This window comes from Dermacentor silvarum, chromosome 1 (genome assembly GCF_013339745.2).
Source record: "Dermacentor silvarum isolate Dsil-2018 chromosome 1, BIME_Dsil_1.4, whole genome shotgun sequence".
Lineage (NCBI taxonomy): Eukaryota > Metazoa > Arthropoda > Arachnida > Ixodida > Ixodidae > Dermacentor > Dermacentor silvarum.
In genome coordinates this window covers 105,822,195-105,847,399 of record NC_051154.1, presented here as the reverse complement: position 1 = coordinate 105,847,399, position 25,205 = coordinate 105,822,195, and the positions used below count along the sequence as shown (strand labels likewise).

Here is a 25,205-nt window from a genome sequence, read left to right as displayed (position 1 = left end):
GGACAATTATAAGCTAAATTTATGCTGGGTCACATGATAGAACTTGAAAATTGTTTATTTTTGCAACATGCTTACATGTCCATATCTTTTCTTATCCATCACTACTCTTAAATGCTTACCTTTCTTCAGTCATTCTGTACCAAAAGGTAGAGAATAAATTATACACATTTTTTTGTGCTGATTTTTTTTAAACAGAAATTATAAATGGTAGTCAAAGGTATTCTATTCTCGGGCTGTGTTCCTTTTTTTGTAATACCTCAAAGGTCCCAACAAACGGAACGTTACATGAAGGGTGTAAATATGGTACTGCTTGTTTAATGTATTTGAATATGCTGTATTCATGCTTATTGTATTATTAGTACTTTTTTTGGCCAAGGGTGCTACGTTGTGTAATGCAATCGTAAAGTTTGTAGGCCTTGATGCATGTGTTTCCAATATCCTTCATTTACACACGTAGTGTGGATGCCATTACTTAAAGGAGTAATGGCACAAAATATAAATTTATCATCTTTGATGGATAGCAGTTGCCTTAGTAATAATAGTGTAACACCTTCAATCACAGTGCAAGTTATTTTTGCCAATTCTGTTCAGTAGTGGCAAGGAAGAAACCACAAACATAGCTATGGGTCAATTGATCTCTCTGTTTACCCACTGTTAGTACTCCAGTTCAGTTCTGACTGTGGAGTATAGCTACACATGACCACTTTACTAAAGGCACTACCATGTTTGCAGCATGTTATTTGTGCCACGTTCCGTCAGCAATGGTGTAGTAGTAGTCTTCCGTTCCTCGTTACGCCTGCAGCCAATATTTAACTTGTACATGTGGTTTGACTCGATGATTCAAACCTTTTTATGAAAGAAATGCAACATTACTGACTGTACACTAAGTCGAAATTTAATCACTCCTAATTACTCTGCAGTTAAGAGCACTGTGTTAGAAGTAGTACCCAATAGAAAATTCAGAAAGGATATTCCTATCGTCTTTTCTTTCTTTCAAGAGAGACAACACCATGGAATAAAATTATATGAATTTGCCGCATTTACTTACATTACATTGTAATATATGACTGAAAGGGATAAAGTCTCAATTTCTTGAGAGTACAACATATAATTGCATCCCCTTTAATGCAACCAGTTCATAATGTACCCCAAGTGCACTGTGGCTTCATATGTGAAGCTGGTTACATCACAGAAACTGGAGGTAGTGGTCACGTTGTACCACACGCCATTGATGCACTTGCCCCATGACCATGCTGCTCAAAATGGAGTACACTGATCATTTCGAGGTAAACAGGGAAGAGATGGTGAAAGAAACACCCTGCGTTCTGAAAGAAGTGACAGCAGAGGATAAGGCCAAGTACAGAATGAAGGATATAAGGGCCAGTTTGGCAGCGTGTGGCAAGTTTTCGGTAGCATGATCATTGTGCAGTCTTCTTTAACCACTGCGCCAGGCTGACCAGAGCATGCGTGAGCACTGCCTTCACGTTTCCTGATGTAACAAAGCAGCTTCCTGCTTCATGTTTGAAGCTGCACTACACTTGGCATTTGTTTTGACCTGGTCACATGCACAGATAGTGTAATTAATGATCTGTTGCATACTTTAGAAATTAAAGCTTGATATTATAGTTAGTCTAGAAAGCTACCTAATAAAGCAAAAAAAAAAATGCTATACAAGCTTTTCGTATCAATACTTTTTTTTTAAATGTGTTGTGTGTTTTGCATACTTGATCCCAACTGTGTTGTAAGTGTAATATACTTGGTCACCAAAACTCCGAATGAAAACTAAAAAAACACTGTCTGCTTTTCTCTTCAAGGATTACAGCATCAGTTTCAGCTGCCTTCTTAGATTCATTCCAAAAAGTGGCTGACATGGCTACAAATACCAAAGGTGAGCATTTTGTATTATGGATATTGCCAGTAGATTTTTTATGACTTCGGTTCTCTACATTATGTAGTGCGAGAGGTGCTTACCTTTCACAGAGGTGCTTGTAAAACAGCATACTGCTATCTAACTTCTTATGCCTTCTGCTTGTCATGCCTAAAGCAGAAATGCATGACAAGCAGATGTTTGGGACCCCACTAGGGCAGTAGCGTAAGTCATGTATTTTTTCAAAGGAGGTTACGCTACATTACCTTGGCTTGGTTTAAAATTGGTGATGAAAGGTTTTGCTGGGTGGGGAGAGTACATTGCTGTGGTAAGCTCCCTTTGCTATGCTGTTGTGCATGTGTACAAGTGTACACTTATGTACTCACTTTTGCATAAGTGCTCAACGGTAAAAGAAGTGGGTGTACTGAGCCATGAAACTACCAACTTTGCAGCCATGACCACTCTCAAGGAGCCTTGTGAAAGCAGCACCATGTTTAACACAGTTTCTGTCCCTCTCCTCAACAAAAATTCAATTGATGCATTCTCTTCTACATGTTTACGCTGGATATAAAAAAAATTATAGGTAAATTAAGTTAATACCTATAAGACCAGATTCTCTGCAGGCTCCGCTTGCTTTGCTGTTCACAGTTCCTGAGCCCCAAAGTCCCTGCCTTAATTTGGCAGTGGGTTGATGTTTCCCTTTTTTGGAATTCAATATTTAATGCATTAGCATTTGGAGTATCAAAGTGGAGAAAACAGTATGTGTGTGTGTGTGTGAAGTGTGGGAAGCCGGTCACGTGGTTGAGCTAGAGAGTAGATGGGAGAGCTTAGAAGAATGCGTGTGTGTGCATGTGTGTGTGTGTGTGCGTGTGTGCACGCTACACACAGAGAGAGAGAGAGTGTGGGACAGTGGTCTGCTCCAGACCACCATCAGTAGCACTTCGCTCGTCAAAGGGGCAGGACGTGTGTCGAGTGAGCTCCTGAGCTATTCATTGCAATGTGAACACAGTTTAATGGATCCGGGACTTCAAAGAGGTGTGACGTAATGATAACACATTTCTCTTGCATTTCCTGGTAAATTTCCACTGAATTTCTTGGTCACTGCCAGAGTAACGCAATGTACATACTAGTGACAAAATGCGGCACTATCACCATGGAGTCGGCAGCTATGTGATAAAGAAAAACAAGAAGATAAATGAATAAAACAAAACAAAAATTTTGTTTCAGTACTTTAAAAATACAAAATCAAAATTTTAATTTATACATTTAGATTTCTTTTTTTTTTTTTTTTGCTTTAGAGTAACATTTCAACTCTAGAATGACAACGGTTATATTATATTTCCCTGTTGCCATTGGCTGTAGAGCCGCATCACCTGTGTTCTCACCAGAATTATTGATATAATGTGACAGATAATGAAGCAGAATCAAACAAAAAGAATTATTGTATTGTACTAGCCGAGGAGACAGTATTGTTTTACTATATAGCATTCAATTTATGTTCCTTGTGGCATTAAATTGACATAGCCAAAAAGTCAAAAGTTACCCTCAGAAGATTATTTTACGTGCTTTGTTTATCTCCGCATCATTAGCCTAAAAAACATGTTGGATCTGTGATCCCTAAATATGTGTATAATTTCACATTACTGTGTGCGACAGCATCTAACCTTTTCTAGCACAACTTGTAGTTAGAGACACTGAGCAGCAGTATTAAGTTAAGCGGTGTGTTAGCGAACTAGGCTTCTGTAATAGCAAAAGAGCAACTTTTATTGTAAAAAAGGGTAAGGAAAGCCAGAAAAGACACAAAAATGAAAGACAGGTGGGTGTACCATCCTCAATTTCCGACACACATCCACTGTGGTCATTGATTTCGACAGAATGGGCTCAGATTCAGGAATTGTTTATTGGTAAGCAAGGACTACACTGCATTCTAAAGACTAAAGACTCAACCTAGCAAATTTCGAAAACAGTTCCTGCACCAAAATGACCCAAATACGAGAACAATACTGGCACCACTATTTCGACATGGAAATTTTTAAAATCAGTTGTCTGACCTTCCCTTTCTGAAGTAATTGTCAACCTCTCTCTGCCAAATGAAGGAATACAGTTGTGAACGAATTATGGAATTTAGTGTTGCTCTTTAGTGTCATTTTAACAGTTTGATAGCATTCCAGCTCAAACAACCCTCTTTTTGAAGCCAATGTCTTCTTTGGACAATTCAGATTGATTTGGCGTTTGTGGGATCTGGTTATGGTGGCCACTTTCATCTTGTCAAATTAGATGATTTGAGTCCTTCTAGTGCACGTACGACCATTTAATGAAAAAGATGTGAAAATGACACTTAGAACAAAAAAGATGCCCAAAGTTAGTGTAGAGCGATGCAGGGAGCAGTAATAATGTGCAATTTGCAAAAAAAAAAAAAAAAGGCCAAAATGAAACCCAGGTGCACTTGTTAAAACTTGTTCAACTTGCGCCCGTCTAGGACTGGAAGTGTGGCTTTATTCAACTAAAGATATTAGCCAGTCCCAGAGATAGTGCCATCTAAAAATGGGGGCTGATCCCAAAGGTTGTGCAGCCTAAACAACAAACCACATGTTACACGTTGTGCCCAAAAGGACCTTGTCTTTTTTCGATATCAACCGCTGTTGTCTCGCCTTTTTTATTGTTGCTGCTGCTATTCTTTTCTTGCAGCATAAAAAAAATCTGCAGTCACTTGATTGGAAGGTTTTGAGGTTTTTATGCACCACAAAGCTTGCAATGTAAGGTTCTCAGATTAGTTCCTCTTATGCGTAAAACTATGCAGGGGCCACAAAAGAAGTTGGTAAGGCACTGACTCGCCTTTGCCTTCGTCACCGCAGTGTTGAAGCAAAGTTGCGTTCATTCACCACGTAAGTTTATCTGTATATTTAGCATATGTAAACCTTATTTCTTTTAGATTTGAGTGCTTTATGGCTGCTTCATTAGGGAGGACTTATGTTACTGAATGCTCTCTGCAGAACATCTTTTTATTAGGAGCTGAGGCATGAGTCACAGAAATGATTGCCCAAAACCACTGCACTGCTGTGTAGTGTGGAGTCAGTAGCTAGCAGATTGTATTACTAAAAGTATATTCTTTTTTCAAAGCAATTTTTGGAGTAAAATCCAGAAGAGAGTATTGGTAAGAATATGCCATTTATTTGGGCCCTTTAATATTTAACATGTTTTAGTAGTGCAAGCAAAGAGCTAAAATAACATTGGGCTGTTTCCTCCTTGCTGCCAGTGTTCTTTAGCATGAAATCTTGCAGCTCTGGTTGCATGTCACAGCGGCAGTCCATGCACATTTCAGGGTGATGCTGCTTCACGAAATTGTAGGGGCAAAGCTTTTCAACCCTTTCCATGCTGCACTATTATCCTGTACTCTGGACAAAAATGGCCAAACTATTTTTAGAGACCCCAGTTAGCATTTTTACTTCCTCGGAAAAAATTCTTCTGCTTGGACTGTCCCATGGATTTTGTGCTGCCATCTACCAAAAGCATCACTTAGCACTGAGACAAAAATATGCTCGTCCATGGCATTGATAGAAAATGCAAAGTACCGCTGACGAGCTGAGCTTGTCCTTGGTCGTTTTTACCAGGAATGTGTGAACGAACCCAGCTCATCCAAGGCATGGAAGGGGTTAAAAGGGAATGTTTTAAGTAATGTTATTCAAAATTGAAATTGCACAGTGAATATTAGAAGTAACTTTAAAACTTATAATGTGAGGATGAGTAAAAAAGCGAGAGGCAGACATTATTTGCATGAGAAAGCTAAATGAATTTGACTAATTAATGAAGTTTCATGAATTAACTTTTAAACGAATTACTTTTTGGCATATTGTAATTTACGAATTGGTAGCCGGTGACTTCGAAAGTCATGTCTACTTGAAGCGAATTTTGAGGGTGACATCAGTTTACAGATATACATTTCCAAAGTTTGTGACAAAATGCATTGTTGTTCCAGTACTTTTTGACCTTCAATGCATCAAAAGGCATTTTGGGAAAAAAAATTAACTGGAACAACAGTGCATTTTTACTGCAAGTTTGACAGCACTCTTCTCAAAACTGGTGCTAGTTTCAAAATTCGTTCTGAGTGGATGTGCCTTGTGACATCACTGGCTTCAATTGTGTCCTAAAGTAATTAGTTCAAAGTTGACTAGTGAAATTTTGTTAATTTTCAATTGTGCATTTTGATTTACAGTTTAAGTACATAATGACTGCCTGTACGAGTAATCCAGCTCAGTGAGTAGGTTTGGGCTACATGCCGCAGCTGATTTTTACAAATTCTGTTAACATAAAAAAAAAAAAGAATTATGCCTTGTATACAAGCTGTTACTTCATTTGTCAGCTGAAAAAGCCTACATGGGTTATGTATAGTAGCAACAAGATCATCATGTTGTTCCGGGATGTTCTCGATAAATTTTACCACTTCGACCGCACTACCTCTTGGCAGTGCTTTCGTTTCAGCGAAGGGGGTGAGGTAGCTGGCATCCCTGATAGTACACTTATCTTTTTATGTTGATGTCAGAAAGGGCCCCAGAAGGTCTATCCTCAATCTGCTGGAAAGGGTATGAAGAGGGTTCAGTTAGCCTTAGGGGTCCCGTAGGCTTTGTCACTGGTGTCTTGTGTCCTTGACAGTCTTGGTATGTCTTGACATAATGGATGACGTTGGCAGTCCTGTATCCTGTATTTCTCCTGTATCCACAAGAGTGTACAGGAAAACCTGAGGTGCCCAGCTGTTGGATCATAATGTAGGCAGGGCATGCAGAACCTCTAGATTCAGAGCTGAAGTCAAAATAAAAATGTAGTTGTCGCGGACAAGTAAGAAGTTCTTCTTAACGAGGACGCCCTTGTGCAAGAAAAATGATGACAATCCACACTTGAACATAGTCTTGCTGTCCGAGTACTTGGCAAGGTTTCTTAGTTCTGGGTCTGTTTGCTGCTGTTCGATGAGTTTGTCTGCGCTTATTGTTCCCAGGAACATGTTGTCGTCCTATTTGTCTAGCAGTGGCAGGTCATTGGGGCATTGGGCAGGCAGTCTGCATTTGTGTTTCTGTCCGGACTTGACTTCTTGCAGTCTAAGGCTTAATCATGCGAGGCAGCCTGAACGGTCCTTTAAGTTTGCCAGCCAACACAAGGTACGGTGGTCATTTACAACTTTGAAGGGCCTGTTGTACAGAAAACCGAAATTTTGTTATAGCCCAACAATGGCAAGGCACTCTTCCGTCGTACGTAGAATAATTGGATTATGCTTTTGATAACAACCGGCTAGCATGAGCTATGACCCTTTCAAGTCCGTCTTTCCTTTGGACTAGCATGGCGCCGAGGTCTGTGCTACTTGTGTCGGTGTGGATTTTGGTATCGGCATTTTCATTGAAGTGTGCAAGCACTGGTGGAAACTGTTGGTGTAGTTTCGGCCTGCGGTGTTTCTCACTTGAGCTCGATGTCTGATTTTGTGAGAAGAGTCGGAGGAGCAGCGATATGAGAAATGTCCTTTACAAAGCACCTATAGTAGACACAGGCAAAGGAATCTGTGTACGGCCTCCTTTTCGACGGGCTGCGGGAGCGTTGTGATGGCAGCTGTCTTCTGAGGGTCAGGATGGAGTCCAGACTTGCTGATGATGTGACCCAGGAACTGGAGCTCTTTGTATGTGAAACGGCAGTTTTCCAGGTTCAGGGTTAGTCTGGATGACTTGATTGCCTCGAGTACTGTTCCAAGTCACTTAGGTGAATGTCGAAATTTGAGGTTACTTCAAGCCTGCCAACGCCATGTCTATCACACACTGAAATGTTGCAGCTCCTGAGGAAAGCCTGAATGGCATTGACTTTGAACTCAAACAGGCCGTCCAGTGTAATAGAGGCAGTCTTCTCTCGATCCCTCTCATCGATTTCAATTTGCCAGTTGCCAGTCTTGAGATTCATTGACAAAAAAGACTTTGCATTGCAGAGTTGGTCCAACGTGTCATCTATATCCATAAGATGGTACATATGTCCTTCTTTGCGACTTCATTCAGGCGCAAAATCAACGCAATAACGCTGAGTTCCATCCTTCTTCACTAAGGTTATAGGAGACGCCCAAAGGCTCATTTGATGGGTGGATGATTTCTTCGTGCAGTGCAGTCTGATTAGACAGGACTGTTTCGCTACAGAATCTGCAACAACATTAAAGAATTTTTAGGATTCAGTAGGCGTGTCTTCTGCCAAGTGACAAATCGGTAACTGTGGCAATCCAGTAAAAAATGGTCACCTTCAAAAAACAAAACAACGTACACGTGATAATTTTGTTAATTCATATGTAAAGCTCTAAGTTCCAGAGTAATATGTGCATTATGAAAGCATCTTGCTCGTCTTGAGAGTTAAATGTCAGTTGAGACCAATATGAAACCCGAGTGCGTCACTGGTAATGCCTAATGAGAAGCTTTGTTAGCCTTGGTTTGTTTCCGAAGGTGCGTGCATTCAGTGATCAGCAATGTCGCAGATGTCTTTATAAACCTTGAGAATGTGAAGTATTACCGGAACCTTCCAGAAATGTATTCTGGAAGTTATTAAAAAAAAGCCACAAATGTATTTCCGTGAAGCCCTAACCAGATGCATGCACAAGTTTCATATCTTTTCACTTTTATGATTTTGTTGTGGGTTAGAAAGATTAACTAAGTTTGTTTTGTTGAAATAAGTGCCCTCTCTGGATGGTCGAAAATTCTCAAGCTGGTGACGTCGTTTCTGCAGTTGTTGCATTTTAGAGTAATACCTAGATGTAGTTTAGCAGCTGTGCTTGACTCTTTCTGCAGAGTTTTTTTTCTTCTTCCACTTACACATGATGTGTGTGCTCTACCCAGGTCAATCATGGAACAGCTAGTTATTCCATTACAAGACAAGCTAGAGGACTGGAAAAAAAGCACTCTACAACTAGACAAGGACCATTCCAAAGGTGTTTATCGATTCTTGATTAATCAGCATGCACATATCATTGCCCTTAAAACCTGTGTTGTTTCTTATAAGGGCCCTGAATCACTTTTTTTTCGAAGTGGATAAAGGCATTTGAAGTGAAAACAGGTTATTTCAGAAGTACTTTACTGCAAAAAGTACTTCAGTACATTCAGCAGAAGCGGAGTTATTGGCAATCAAACACGCTCTCCACTGTGTTCCCATTCCTTCTTCAATGCCTAGCACTGCAAAGGCTACAGCAGGGTGGGGCAGGGCCACTATGCTCTGCCTACGAAATGTCAATGCGATTGTCCACAGCGAGCTGCAGTGTGCTTAGCCAGTGGACTCGTGGCGGCGCCTCGCGATGTAGCCGACCGCTGCAACCAATAGCAGCCGCGTATAGAAATGTGCTTTATTACGAAATAAAGCACCCAGAAAAGAGTGAGGATCATGGCTTCTGTTTAAACGAAAGCATTTGAAAGAAAGGTGACTTCGCGCTCCGCTTGTGAGCTCCATGCACTGCTTACGACAGCAAAACTTGGCTGAGATGTTCACAGCAGCGTATGCTACCCGTGGACTATGTTATTTCACCAAGCCCGAGGGGTGGTTCAGGGTTAATGCTTGTGTAGCCATACATGGCCATTTGTTTGCTGACCAAGTTAGGTGTTTCTCCTTTTCCTGCATGGAAATGCAACCTTGTGTGGAAAAGCAGTCAAGCTTGTATGTAGCTTTGGGCTCTGCAGCTAAATGCCTTGCTTGCTGTGCCATTTCCAACCACGGGAGCTCAGTGGCCATGGTGTTTTGCTGTTGAGCATGAGGTCGCAGGTTTAGTTCCCAGCTGTGGCAGCCACATTCTGATGGGGGCAGAATACAAAAATGCTCATGTACTGAGGTGTCAGTGCACGTTAAAGAATCCAAGATGTTCAAAACCAATCTATGGCGTGCCTCATAACCAGGCTCTGCCTTTGGCATGTAAAAACCCCATCAGGTATTATTTATTATTCTAGCATTGTAGCAGATATGCTTTGCACATTCATTATAACTTCTTTGTTTCTAGCATGAAATACTAATTTAAGCACAGAAAAGTTACGAGCTTTGCTGTTTTGTAACTAAAATGCACCATTGACATGCACTTCACAGAATTCAAGAGGGCACGTCAGGAGATCAAGAAGATGTCAACTGACACCTTGCGATTGCAGAAAAAGGTTAAGAAAGGTATGTGCTAGATCATAGACTAATTCACACATTTGTTTTATTTACAGTGTCTGAAGAATAAAAAGAGCTCCATGACTTGACAATGACACATTCATTGTAATTCCATGCCTCAGTAGACAATATTGACACATTAGCCCAAGAAAACCGATCTTGTGACTCCTTTTTTGTATCTGTGTTGGGGGTGAATGAATGATTATACAGGTAGATTCTTGTAAGAATTCTGAAGACTTTGAAGCCAAGGGACCAACTCCAGCAGTGTAGTCAGACACTCCTATTTAACTGTTGATGGAAAGCATATGCTACAGTATGCGCACTATATTGCACTACAGTCGAACCCACTTATAACGATACCGGTTTTAACAATATATCGGTTATAACAATGTGAAGCTGCTGCACCGTCAACTTTTGTATGTTTTCTATGGTGAAATAACCCGCTTACTACAATGCTCTCATGCCACATTAGACAGTTTTACTTTAGCGTGGTTACCGGAATAGCGGGCGTACCGGAATAGCGGGATCGAAGTGCGCATGCGCAGAACGCTAACCGACCCATACCGTTTACCGTGTGCACGCTATTTCTCAGAGTTAACGTTATCGTGTTAGCGTGGTGTACGTAGAGTACGTAAAACATGGCGGTGGTCCTGGTCGCTCGCTTAGAACTGAATTTGGCGTTGTTTTTGTAGAATTCACTTCGTTTGTAGAAAATGACTGCGTAAACGGCTTTTGCTTAGTCTCATGCCGCTATGCCGAGAGAGTTTAATGGCTAATCTTGAGGAATTTTCGAGATCGCTTCTCGTTTCGAACGCGCCTAAGCCTAACGAGAGAAATTTTTTCTGAGATGCGAGCGCCATCTGTCGCTAAAGTCGGGAGATAGGCGCGACGACGACATATGGCCTCTGAGATGGGAGGATTTCGGAGGCTATGGTAGACAGCTTGTACTGCTTGTCTGTTTCGTTGCAGATCGACGGACATGTGAAGTAAAAATACAACGCGCTCCTAGCTTCCATTGCGCTGCCTATCACACTTTCCGGACGCACACACACATAGAATTAGGTGCCCTGTGTATGCGAAATTCAAAGCGTAATGAAATAGCGTCCCACACGTAAACTACGCTATCACGCTATACTAAAACTCTCTTTCTGCAAAGTTAGTTTGCGGAACGGTAACGCTATTTCCCGTAACCCCGCTATTACGCTAACGCTAAACTAAAACTGTCTATTATCGGTTATAACGATAAAGTCTGGCTACTGGGTGTCCGTGCTGAAAGGGAATGGAATGCGAACTCCTTGAAAAGAAAAAAAAAATTAGAGCCGTCGCACGCTGCCACGAGCCGTTTTCCATCCTTCGCATCGCCAGCCTCGCGCGCCTCTATCCCGTCGTTCTTCCACCCCTCCGAACACGAATGGGCTGTGCCCATAGCTCTACGCTGCGCCGCCCTCAGAAACACGAATGGACTGCGCCAACTGTACTGATAGCGCTGGCGAAGCGCCGCAAATGTGTGACGCAATAGAGCCAAAACGGCGTTAGCGTCCACCGAAACCCGAAATGAAGCGACGGAGTTTGCATCGCCATAGTCATCACTGAAAATCGTATTGGAAAGACAGCAACGCCGAAACGCTTCATGCCTATTTATGCCTGTAAAGCCTTTATTCTTGCGTTTACTGCTGCGCATAGCACCGCGATTTTGTCCGCAGCGGTTGCGGCAAACAGTAGTTTCAGTTTTGACTCGGTACGCGCGTCGGCCGGAACGCTTCATGCCTATTTGTGCCTGTAACGCCTTTATTCTTGCGTTTACTGCTGCACATAGCACCGCGTTGGCCGCGTTCCTTTATGACTGAGTAGTTGCCATCTATGATCGCGTCGATAGTGACCGCAGTTTCATCCGCAGTTGCAGCAAGTGGTAGCTTCGTTTTGACTCCTTGCGTTGGCCGTGCGCCTTCAGAACCACAAGGTCGCCGTCCATGATCGCGTCGACAAACAATGGTTTTGTGTTTACTCAGTGCAAAGCTGTCGAGGATGAAGAGCACCGTCTACATTGCGATGGGTGGTGTCCTGGCGACTGGCGAAAAAATACTAATCAGCTTATGCGCGCGGTAGTGAAAAGTGTGTCTCAGATGAAGAAGCGCGCCGCCGCACGCTCTGTGAAAGAAGTCGTGAGGCCTTCGCCGCTGCGAACGCTAATCAGTCACGAGATGAGAATTGCAGCTTCTGCACTGCCTTTGTGCAAAATAGAAACAGGATTCTGCTGAATCATTCAGTAAATAAAAGCGTGTTGACGTAGAAAGCATTTGTTTATTGTGGTCTTGGTACCCTCAATAATTCTACATGCGGTTAGTTAGGACATTTTTTTAGTCCCGTGAAATCCAAGTTAACGAGGTTTTACTATAGCAGTGTCATTCATGAACGCCGACAGCCGCGACTTGTTATTACACATGATCAGAGTGCACAGGAAGCAGAGTTAAACAGTGTAACGACTGGCATTTTGCACAGTTGTGCCGGGCGGCTGTTTTTGACAAAGAATGCTGCAACGACAGATTGCAGAAATGAAATGCCATTCATACCCTTTCGTCTTTGCAAGGCCAGAGAGCTGGCGACTGGATCAGTGTCGTCCATCAAGTGGCCGAGTAATTATGTTTTGTATCTTCAGCTGTCCAACAGCCCAGAGCTGATGGGTGAGACGAATTCTGAGTCATCGGTTTCATGCGTCGTTAAACGACATTGTCGCTCTTTTCTGTCAAACAAAGAGCTCATTTGAAACAACGACAACACCGCCCTTCGTGGAAACACCATCTTAGTGTGAATGCCCATCTCTCTGTCAAGCTGATCTTCATGGAAAGCCCCATCGTTCTTGCAAGGGGCCAATGGCAAGACTTTCCGTGGGAACGAATCAAAGTTGAGGTTCCCACGTCGCCAAGTGGTTGCCCGTACGTGGGGGCGGTTGCGCAGCCTTGGAGGCGTAATCCGGCAGAAAGGTGCATCGTCAGGGGTGGGATTTTGCTAACATTTCGTTGATTGTGATTGGACGAGAACGCCAATTGTGAATTCCCCTACGAGAGAAAGGGGAATAAGGAAGGGCTTAAAAAGCGGACCTTGAGTGCTGTGAGTGTGCTCGTTCGTGCTCGTACTTTGAATTTCTCAGAATGTAAATGCTGTAAATAAACCCTTTCAACCTCTCTTGGACGTTGCCCCAGACCTCTTGATCACTCGGCACCATGGTACATCACCAGCTACGTAAACTCGTAATGACCGCTCGGACACGAGTCAAAACAACTGGTGGTTGACTGCGGTGAAATCGAACTGTCAGACAACGCCAAACCCAAGAACAGTTAAACAAGTCAACACAATCGGCAGCCGGGTGGAGGAAGGTGGTGGGGAGGGGCACTGGCCTCCCCGCCATTATAGTTTTCTCACAACAGCTCTGCCATCCCCCTGTTTTGATTTTTTTTCATGCAACCCGGTTATAACAATTATCGGTTATAACAATGGAATTTCTGTGGCACTTGAATATTGTTATGTGATTTTGACTGTATACATCAATCTCCAAAATTTACATTGATCAAAGACAGTGGCAAAGCAGAAAATGTCGCTGTTTATCATGAAAGTTAAAATACAGCATGCTGTTGTTCCACTAGTAGCATTAAGACATCATAGCCTGGGGTTGTAGTATTCCTAAAGGAGTGACTACTGATGAAGAATTTTTGCCTTGCTCTTCTTGCTTTATTAGATAGCTGCAGACTTTGTAAGTGCGATACGAGGCCTCATTGCTTGATGGCACAACAAATTGTGAATTATATCATCGTTTAATGCAACAATTCAAAATGTGCTCCAAATGGATTGCACATTTTTGGCATAAGGTGTGTTTATATGGGTCTTTGTACCTGTCACGAAAATCGGGGGAGGGCTGCATGGTATCACTGAAACACAGTTTCGTGCACTGGTCATAGACACATTGTGACCATCATGTTGAAAGCTTTAGGTGATAGAATAATAGGGGAGAGAAGGGGAAAAGGATGCAGGTGCATTCTTAAAAGCAATGGCACATGACCAAACTTATCCTGTGTCAAATGTGAAGCAAAGATTGAAAGTGGAAAGAATGGCTGATGTGGCATGGTGTCCACCTTTCAGTGACACATTCATTGTGTGACTTGCACCATGTGATCATGTCCCTATCTTTGTGACGTGTAGAGGAACCCTTTAAACATGTCCTGCACCAAAAAGATGCACTGTATTTTACACACATTTTGAACTGGTTGCATTAAAAGAGGATATAATTAATGATTTGTTGCACATTCAAGGAATTCTGGCACCATACTGCCGTGATGGGGTCGGCAGCAATCTTCAGTGGAATCTCATCGATATGATTCTGCATAATACTTTTTTCCAGATAATAAGCTTCTTTTTCTTTTCCCAATAATACGATTTGGTTGTATAATACGTTCGATGATACGATTTTCGGATAATACACTTAATTTTTGGTTCACGTGAAGATCGTATCAATGAGATTCCACTGTAATGTAAAGCAAGAAAAAAAAAAAAAAAAACGCGGGTACAAAAATTTTTGTCAGTACTCTTATCACACTTCCAGCTCAGGCCTGAATGGCAGAAGCTGTTGATGCAGATTTGACAAAGGAATTTGTGGATGGGGTACTTCCCATCAACTTTTTGCATGTTGCATCCATGACAAGTATGCAACGTGCAGTGTCTGCACGTTCCTATGCAATAGGAAGCATTTCAAGCTCAGAAAGAAACTGATGCTCCTTTTTCTGTCGTAGACCACAAGTCAAGTATACACTGCAGTGACACCCTCTTTCATGCTCCTGACATGTTCTGACGGGCACATATTTTTTTTTCCTCATTTGCTTAGTGGTGTGCAAATTCAGTGCTCACAGCTAGTGTAGCAAGAATGAAGGAAGGAAGGAAAAAAAAGAAGAGAGCACTGTAGAACACTAGCTGCATTGTACCTTTTGTCAAATGGGTTCCAAGTGTGTTTCAAAATGTAAAAGTTTGGACACCTGTCTTCTTCCTCTGTTTTCTAGACTAGACAGAATGTGTTGCAACTGTGTCCATGTGCCACTTTGCACATTGATGATTAGGCATGGCTGCAAGTGCTTGTGATACCGTGCTGCAGGCAGTGGAAAGTGGGAGATGCAGCGTAGCCTGGAGTGTGCTCTGCAAGAGATGAGTGACCGGTGCTTGCTCTTGGAGGAGGCTGAGAAGCAAGCAGTGCGCCGTGCCCTAGTTGAGGAGAGGGCCCGATACTGCCTTCTGGTGGCCTGCCTCACACCTGTCTTGGTAACCTGTTTTCTCTGCCTTGCACCTGGGTTTAGTCAGGGTTCTGTTAACATCTAGGGTCAGCGTTGCAACAGTAGAGTAATTGCACCACTGTTGACTTCTGTTAATTCGATCCTGACGAGACTAACAAAATTGATCAAATTATCTGGTGGGTCAAATTAAACGAGATGCAGAAAAAACCCCGAAATGCACCACTGATTCATTTGACTGTACTTATTTGCCCGATTCTAACATGCCCTCGAATCAAACGCGCCCACTTTCCATGTGTCCAAAGTGGAAAACTAGCATAGAAATGACATTAAAGCTCCTAAAAAGAGTAGAAATGTAACGTGCACCTGATTTTTCAGCAAGAAAATGGGCAAGGGTCTAATATATATTGCACAATGACGGTCGGGTTCTTAAAGTCAGCTTCGCAGCAAAGCATCCGTGTTATGCGGTAAAGCATTCGAACGCCATGAAGGTGATTTTGGTTTCGTATCTGATTGCACCGTGCAAGCAATTTTTGTCCTAATTTTTCTGAACAGAAAAAAGAAAAACCGTTAGAAGCGATAATTACTGTAATGAGACATTGTACACAATGGTTATTACTTGAAAATCTGCCTAGAGCAGGCTGAAAATAGGCATTTCAGATGGGAGATGACATGTTTTCAATGCATTCATGATCCCCTAAGCTCTGCTGAGACCACATGCTGCGGTCACATACTATTGGGGTCACCATAGGGGTCAAGTGCTTGCGGGCTGACTGGTGAAGTTAAAATTATCCAGCAAAGGCCACTTTTAGGATGAAAATAATGAAAGTTCCAGCCCATATACTAAATACATGAGCGCTGGCCGGAACCTTCGGTTGGGATCAAATTAAGCAGAGTTGAAATAACGGAAGTCTATTGTATACGTAGAGCTTTTTCATTATTGTCAGTGCTCGGTAGTGTCATAGAGCCATCGTTTTTCATCCAGCTGTTGTGTTTTATCGAAGTTTGACATTTATTCAGTGACAAGCGAAATTACCACCTTAATAACATGCCGCAAAGTATCTATTTTGTGCACAGTCTTCGTATTACAATTAAAAAGACCCAGAGTTATGCAGGAAATGCTGCTTCCGCAATGACTCAAGGCTTTCCTGCAACTAATGACAACAATGTGCCGTTATGTCTGCTATCTACGTACCGTATTTACTCGAATCTAGGCCGACTCCGATTCTAAGCCGACCCCCCAAAAGTTGAAGTCCGAAAAAAAAACTTACCTCGAATGTAGGCCGAACGAAAAAGCGAGGACAGCATTCGCAAAATGAAACAGCATTTATTAAATTTGAACATGCCGAGCTCATTCTATGTCACCATCGCTGCTAGCCTCGTCGCTATCTTCCTTACTGCTGACATCTTCAAACAGTGCGCTATATTCAGTACCATCCAGCGCATTAGAGATGCTGCATTTTTGGAAGGAGCGCACGTTGCGGCGCACGCAAAAACCATCTCCCGTGGCCCCCTCCAACGACAGACCGATGCCGAAGTTCCGCCCGGTTTGAACGTTTGACGATGCCTCTACGGCTAGCACAACTACCGTATTTACTCGATTCTCACGCTTCCTCGATTGTAACGCGTGCCTGTTTTCCGTGAGGAAAAATTTGGAAAAATAGATTTCCTCCCGATGCACTGATGTTGCGATGAATAAAAAAAGTCGCAGTTTCGCCCGAAAGGCGATGCATCGAATGCGGTAGCAAATTAGTAGACCGCTATTAACAAGCACGGTGTCACGCGCGCTCAAGCAAACATGAACACACCTCGCTCGTTGACCGCGGAAACGAACTGTCAAAACGCTGGAGACGAAGCGCGCCTTCGTGCTAGCATGCCTCTCGCTTCAACGCGGCGAGAACACGGCGCGCGGCGGACTTTACCAGTCGCAGATTGCTTTCAAGATAGGGCCAAGCCTGATCGTATCGCCGGAGTGGATCGTCACAGATTACTTCCTGCTTCGGTCCACTGAAACCGTTCCGCATTGCTTTGCTGGCGAAAATCCTCTCCTGTTTGCGCCAGTCCCGCTCGCAAGTTTCGGATTCTCCGAACGCCCGTGATGCGGCCCGATTTCCGTCCGTCTCCGCACAGATGATCACTTTTCTTTTAAACGTGGCATCATGATGAACTCGGTACTTCATGCTGATAGATAGAGCAGATGCTGAGAACGTGAAGACAGACGGTAGACTATTGCCTAAGCACGTGTACTGCAGCACACGGAGGAAGCTTCCGCATGCTACAATAACTAGGCACGACGCGCGTGCGAGGCGGCCATTTTGAAATGCCGATGCAGATTTAGGGTCGTGTTGAAAGTGCGCGTTAGATTCGAGTAAATACAGTATTCGTTTAGAAAGCGGCACTATAGTGGCATCGCCCATTTGGTGCCATTACGATAACGCCACACCGCGCGCCGATGCTGCACCATACCGATACTACCGATACGACGCAGGTCAAAATGGCGACGTCGCTCGTGTACTTCAGCTGGCTACTGGCGCGGCTAGTAGCGGCTGCGATACTGACTTTTCTAGATGGCGCTAACTATGCACCATATTTATCAGTTTCAGTTAAAAACTGCCGCGTTTTTTAAAATCCTCGAATCTAAGCCGACCCTAGAGTTTCGTATGTGATTATTTGAAAAAAACTATCTGCCTAGATTCGAATAAATACGGTATCTTTTACTATTTTAATGCGAAATCGTAGTATGCCCCATTACATAAAAATCCGTCGTAGTTGGCGTGACCGAGAAATGGTACCAAAAATGGCCGACGATGCAAAGAGTAAAAACACGTCAAAAAATGCTCGGATTGACGTCACCTTTCTCAGGGAGGTTCCTGTAAACAAAAGAAATTAATGGCTTTGAAAAGAAAATTTGGTACTCTTCGGTCTGAATGGGAATCAAACCCGGGCCTCAGTGATGCGAGACTAGCACGCTGCCCCGACGCCACGGCAGCTCCATGGTTCTGCCTTACTAAAGGTGTGGCCTAGTGTGTTGGGCACGTGACGGCGCAGACAATGGGAAGGAGGTGGCGGCACGTCATGAGTGTATAAAATGAATGCGTTCATGATGTTCCGAGGTCTACAAACGGTATAATGCTTTCGCATTCCCACACGTAAGCAGTCTTAAATGTCTCTGCCGAATTTTTTGTTGCAAATGCTGTAACATATTTTTGTGGCTTTCTTGAACTGTTCTACTTAGTTTTTCATAAAAAGCACATTTTGTCGGTACATTCACATTTGCGCTATATGCGGGATTTTAACGTGGGAGCGTTAAGGGCCCCGTGTCGCAGAAAATTCGGTGTCGGCGGCGGTGTCAGCATCCGGCCGGCACTGTCCAGCCAAGAAAATTATCACAAACCACGCCAACCATGCAAGGCCCTTTATGCGGCACAGAGGAGATGGTGAACTAATTGAATTTCTCAAAGTAAAATGCGTCAGAAAAATCGTAAAGTACGACTTAACCATAACCTACAGGCATGATAGCGTTGGATTGTAATTTGAATATACGAGAAAACATAATTCTGTTACTCAGAAACTCGAACACAAACCCTTTTTCCAGCATTTCTATCATTCATACAGCGGCGCGCCCCAGCCGTTAATCCGTGCAAAAATGGCCTCCAGATGGCGCTCGCCTCCTCCGCCTTCTCTGCCTACCGATTACATACCGATTACAGAGAAAAGAAAAGGGTGGCGAGTGAGCTCATGCAAGAGAAAATTAAATGCGCAAGTGAACGTTGGGTGCTTAACATTCACAAAAGAGACAAAGGCGCCACAAGAAAGATTCTGGAATCATATAAAAGCACTCGGAGCTCCAACGAAAAACTCGCAAAAGGCAATAAGGGATGAAGACGGTAACACCTACGAAGGAGACAATATGCTGTGGTACATCACAGACATTATTAGGGATAAGTTCGGCATGAGAAATAGCATAGTTCAGACAACAGAGAGGCCTGAGAGATAAAAAATTTAGCATAGAAAGCTTTTATTGGAAAAAGGCAGCAGAAAATGTCTCTAATAACATGGCAGCAGGGCCTGATGAAATCCCAATACAGCTAATCAAAAACCTTGGTCCAAAGAGCAAGGCACTGCTGACTAATGCCATAGAGCAAGTGATTAGAACAAAGAAAATTCCCCTTGGATGGCGTGACAGCAAGATGAACCTCATCTACAAAGGCAAAGGAGATAAGAATAAGACAAGCTCGTACAGGCCAGTTACAGTAACGTCGGTGATATATAGAATGGCAATGCAAGCCATAAAATTAGAACTATCGAAGTGGGTGGAGAAAAACGATGTATTGGGGAAACTACAGAATGGGTTCAGGCCAGGCAGACGCTTAGAGGATAATATGTTTGTACTAACTCTATGCATAGAGATTTTAGTAGCTCAGAAAAGACCTTTATCGATAGCATTTCTAGATATTAAAGGAGCTTATGACAACGTAGACAGGGAATTGTTGTGGGATATTTTTCAATACGAAGGCATAGATGACGATTTCGTGGAGCTGCTGAGGGAGATATGTAGAGACAACCAAGTACAAGTTGTATGGGAAGGTCGAAAAGGAAATGAAATGGTGGGAATTCACCAAGGATTGAAGCAAGGATGCCCTCTGTCACCATTGTTGTTCACGCTTTACGTTAAGGGTATAGAAAGACGACTGGAAAACAGCGAATTAGGTTTTGATTTATTCTACATGCGTAATGGACAAATGGTGCAACAGAAGGTCCCTGGACTGATGTACGCAGACGACATTGTGCTACTAGCGGACAGTAAAAAAGATTTACAAATGCTTGCGAATATCTGTGGCAATGCAGCGACAAATCTAGGCCTTAACTTTAGCCCAGAGAAATCGGGAATTATGATCTTTAATGAAGAGACGAGTAACTTCGTGGTGTTAATTCAACAGCAAGTAATACCCATAGTGAAGCAATATAAGTAACTCGGCGTACACATAAACGAAGGAAAGAATTACTCAAGCAGCACCAAGATAATCTGAAAATAAAGGGGAAGCGGAATGCAGCAATAATGAAACACAGAGCACTGTGGGGCCACAATAAGTACGAGGTGGTGCGTGGAATCTGGAAAGGAGTAATGGTGCCAGCGCTAACGTTCACAAGTGCCATATTATGCTTAAAATCAGATATCTTGTGGGGGTTGCAAGTTAACCAAAGATCAGTAGGCCGCTGGCTTTGGGAGCCCACGGTAATACCACAAATGAGGCGGTGCTGGGTGATATGGGTTGGGCCTCTTTTGAAGTCAGAGAAGCACAGAGCAAATTGAGTTTTGAAGAAAGGCTCAGGAACATAGATGAAAATAAATGGGCTGCTAAAGTGCACAAGTATCTGTACATGAAAAGTGTGGACACAGAATTGAGGAAGAGGTCAAGGAAGTTGGCAACCAAGTACAGGATAATCGAAACTGTAAATAGACAACGAGGAGTCATCAGAAAGAAGGCGAGAGAAATAGAGACAGTGAATTGGATGCAAAGAATGGAAACAAAAAGGGCCATGGAGATTTACAAGAATGAGAAGAAAGAAATTAGAAGGGAAAATTTGTATGATAACACAAAGGGCAGTGTCTTGCTATTTGAGGCTTGAGCTGGTTGCCTAAGGACCAAAACATACCAGAGCTGATATTCGGAACTATATGAGGTATGTGTATGCTGCAGTAAAGATCCAGAGATCACTAAGCACATCCTAATGGAATGCGAAGGGGTTCATCCAGCGAGAACTTTCAGAAGCGCTTGGGTTTGAAGTGGAAGGAAATATCAACAGATCAGCCGTAGAGATAAGCAAGAGACGATTAGAGTACTGGGGGAAAAAAAAGCAGGGAAAAGATTGATACGAGCTGATCTCTTAAAATCATAGGTAGCGGCGGTACAAGGTAATTCTGAAAAAAGAAAAAGATTAATGAGAGGTATACAAAAATGACAGATAAAAAACATGTCTAGTATACCTGATTAAATCAAGCAGGCTAGGTGAGTATTTTCGCTGCCTCGTTTCAAAGGGGATGCCGATAAATCATCATCATTATCGTGTAGCGTTGCATGTAGGCTTCCTACGGCAGCGGCGCGCCAAGGCGAAGGTGCAGAAAAAAGAAAGCAGCAGTTGCAGGGAAGCCTGGCAAACAGTTGGGTATCTTTGAATGCCATCACGTTCCACTTTATAGGCGAAGCTTAACTCTTTCCCTACCATGGGGAAAATAGGTGTTTTTTGTATGTTATGACAAGGGCTCCGTGTTTTCGGTGTTTATTTTTCCTGAAAATCGGCGGGTGTTTATCGGAGTTTATATTTCTGGAGGAAATTCGGCGTTTACCGGAGTTTATTTCCCGTAAATCCCCCAATTCTCTGAAATTCGCAGTTTTGCATTATTCTCAAAACCCGAAAATCTTAGATCAATTCATATCTGAATACTAAAATATCAAAACACACGAAGCACGTTTTATTTTTCCTAGAACGTTTGAATGGACAAAAACGTATACGCCACAAGCGAAATACTTGAACACAGAACACCTTTAATTTTGCGTAAACAACCTTAGCTTAAAGCTCATTGTAAAACACGCAAGCATACTTTGCGAGATTGCTGTCAGTGATCCAAGCACGCTCCTTTCTATTGACAACTCTCAGCTTTGAAAACGCCCTTTCAACGTTAGTGCTAGAAACAGGAAGCGCCAGAAGACGCAGCGCGCAGCGAGAACGCACTGGCCACTCGACATGGTGAAGTCTCCAAAACGACAGGGGTTTAACAATGTTACGTATTTCATAGCACTGATAGTTCGTATAATCACTCAGGAGCTGGCTCAAGCCGTCAGTTTCAAGAAGCACTAATTGAAAAAGGGGCACATAGGTTTCGAACGCGCAGGGAAGCTCATGCTTCACATTTGGTTTCACAATTTGAACATAGTACCAGAACGATTCTTTGGTGTACTGGAGTTGATCACAGAGGTTCCTCTCAGATGTCTGTCTCCACTTTTCGGCGACAGCAGCATAGTATCCGTTAAAGTCTACGACAGTCGTTAAGCGTTGATTCTCGTCAAGGAGGTCCAACATACTTGTGACATCTGATGCGAAGACCTCGGTTGGATCCCGCCATTGTCTGATCAGTGCGGGCAAACGAACTCCCAGTATAGGATAAACTTGGTGTATCAGGGCACTCTCTGCCTCAAGTTCCTTAATTATTGAGATCACGGCACACACATTGGTCTTCAGAAACCTCATCTTAACGAGAAAGTTGTGCACAGCTTCAGGCGATGAAACAAGAGTCCTGAGCTTCTCACACTTTGTCCCCTTTGCTTCGTCGCTGCTCAAGAAAGACAAAATGGCGCGCTAGTAGTCCTAAATATCTTCTAGAGCTTCATAAAAAGAGAACCACCTCGACGGACATGTGGTTTTCAGCGACTTGATGGTCATACTCATGGCCAAGCAAATCGGAGTTTATTGGATAAATCCGAATTGTCAAAAATTTTACCGGCGAATGTTTATCGGATTTTTTCGGATAAAACCGAAAACACGGAGCCCTAGTTATGACAGATGTTAGTTTTTTTTTAAGGAACTACTGCACTCAATATTTAATGTAATACATATATGTACAGAAAGAAAAATGAGTGCACGTTTCACGCATAAAAGTTTTATTAATGAGAGGTATGTCATAAAAAAGATATGAATTGTTAAAAACAAGATTGTGCGATAAAATTGAAGAAAGTTTGTAAAGACACGTTTGGTATTTATTAAGAAAAAAATGTTATGAAAATTATGAAATATTTAAAATGTGTTGCCATCTATTAGGCACCATCTCCTCAAAAATGAAAATTTTTTATTGAACACATATTTCGCTACAAAAATTTAACTGCGAGCACTACAGTTGGGCATGCCGAGCTGCGACCGCCGATTTTCCGGGCTGGTTTGCGTCGTCGTCGCTTTCAGACCTCCAAGTCCAACGAAAAGTTAGCGTCCTCTGACTCGCTGCTATTCGATGTATCGATAACATAAGCCGCAAAGGCAGTGAAATCGCGATATCTGCAATTTCCTGAAGCGCGCGTGCCGTTTCTGGAGCCGGGCTTTTTTGCATTCTGCTTTGATGATCGCGAAACTTCAGAGCGCATTTAAAAATCATCGCCTGGTGGGAAAAAAGTGAACTGCTTAGAAAACAAAAATATGGTTTCTTCTCTTTCACATCCGATGGTGCAGTATGTCCATGAGCGGCGCGGAAGGTCTCTAAAGCGGCGTTTCAAACAATTGATAGAGGGCTAACCATGCCCAATGGGCGCGGTACGGAAAGAGTTAAGCTTCCTCTAAACTTTTGTGGCAATTTATATGCCTCCATAGTATACTTGCACAAAGCACACCCACATTCTGCGAAGACCCAAATAAAGTTCACTGCAAGCACATAAAGGTTAGTGAATTTTATTTTAGACAAGTTTCTCATTCAGCACTCCTTATATGTGTAAAAGGGCCTAAAGCTTGCCACTTTGTTGACGTGGAGGGCTTCGAGACAAAATCGTTTGTGTGAGCCTTTTTTTGAAATTATATTCCGATTTATTATTGCTTTGGCCAAAGGCGCTCTATTATTGGTCCTGCTTTGCCCACGAGAGCTAGAAGTTTCAACCAGCTAAAAAACATATTTGAATTTGTCTATTTTAATATGGATTTAGGACATAGTGGGACAATCAATTTCTGAGATTTGGTTGGCTTGTCCAAACCCCAAATTCACTGATTTGGAACTATTACAGAAAACTACTAATTCCTCTTGACTAAAAGCACATAAGAGAGAGAAAAAGAAATGGTGCCAGGATTTGTGCAGTTTTAAGCTCTTTTATTTGTTGTTGGCATGTGTCAACAGTAAGTTATTCTTGCACCTTTACACTTGTGAGTTCTTGCTTTCTTCATGTGCAATGATTTTTGCTTACAGGAAGAAGAGCTGTTGATGCTGCAGGAAACATCCCACTTACAGGAGATTTTGGACTCTTTGGCGAAGTTGACTCGAAATCCTGAATGCCTTCCCTCAGCCAGCGAGCAGGTCATCACTGACCTGAAAGGGTCACAGGGCACCTGGACCTTCCAGGCAAGTTTTTTGAGTTGTTGCTGGTGAGAAAGGAAGAGAGGACAATGTGCAGATATGGTGGGGAGTTATTTCATAGTTGGTTTCAGTTTGCTACCTGCCTCCTGCTTTTGTTCTAGTTTCTCGGCTTTGACTGTACTGCAAGTCTGATCTCTTCTGTCTTTCTTTTGTTCAATCTCTGTTTTGTATAAAAATTTTCCAGTCCTCATGGAGTTCAAATTAATGAGGTTCCGCGGTTCATAATTTTTTTTTTTTTTTTGATAGCAGAGTTCTGTTGTGTGTTGCACCCAGTTGTGTTCTTTGCACAAGGATACAGTAATTGCACGCAGTAGATATATGTATTGCAGAGCACTTTGACTGGTAAACAGCTTGACCAGCACTGACAAGTTGTTGGTGGCCAAAGTGGTTGCCCAGTGGTATAATCTAGAAAAGGGATTACCTGATTATAGTGGTAATGACTGGTTGCAGACACCTCCAGGCTCTCCTGTTCACACTGGTGGCAGCACAAGCAGTTCCTTGGGTTCACGCAAATCCAGCATGTGCAGCATCAGCAGCTTCAACAGCTCCTCCAGTGGAAGCACCAAATCTCATTCTCCCTCACATCAGCTGCGGTGTAGGACAGCCTCCCAGGTAGGCACTTCCTGCTTCAGCTTTTTGCTTGTGCGATAACTGTGCTTAAATACTATATGTGCACTTTGAACCTTATTGGAGGCAAGGACTTACGGAGTCAATCAACACGTGCTACATAAAAGTGTTTTTCCGAGCGTGAAAGATGCCCGCGAATACACGCAAAGTGTCTCGAACGGCCGGTCGCACGGCAATTTTGCGTGTATTT

The 25,205-nt window shown here is 42.8% G+C and overlaps 1 protein-coding gene across 2 annotated transcripts in view; it reads left to right on the top strand.

Moving 5' to 3' along the window:
* Positions 1 to 25,205, top strand: part of LOC119434215 (protein MTSS 1) — a 92,887-nt gene that overhangs the window by 21,735 nt on the left and 45,947 nt on the right. For both annotated transcript variants that reach the window (XM_037701493.2, XM_037701492.2), the window contains exons 3-9: positions 1,815 to 1,888; positions 4,668 to 4,752; positions 8,716 to 8,807; positions 9,944 to 10,018; positions 15,147 to 15,310; positions 24,221 to 24,373; positions 24,839 to 25,000. In XM_037701493.2, coding sequence (XP_037557421.1) covers positions 1,815 to 1,888; positions 4,668 to 4,752; positions 8,716 to 8,807; positions 9,944 to 10,018; positions 15,147 to 15,310; positions 24,221 to 24,373; positions 24,839 to 25,000 — 805 coding nt within the window. The remainder of the gene's footprint in view (positions 1 to 1,814; positions 1,889 to 4,667; positions 4,753 to 8,715; positions 8,808 to 9,943; positions 10,019 to 15,146; positions 15,311 to 24,220; positions 24,374 to 24,838; positions 25,001 to 25,205) is intronic.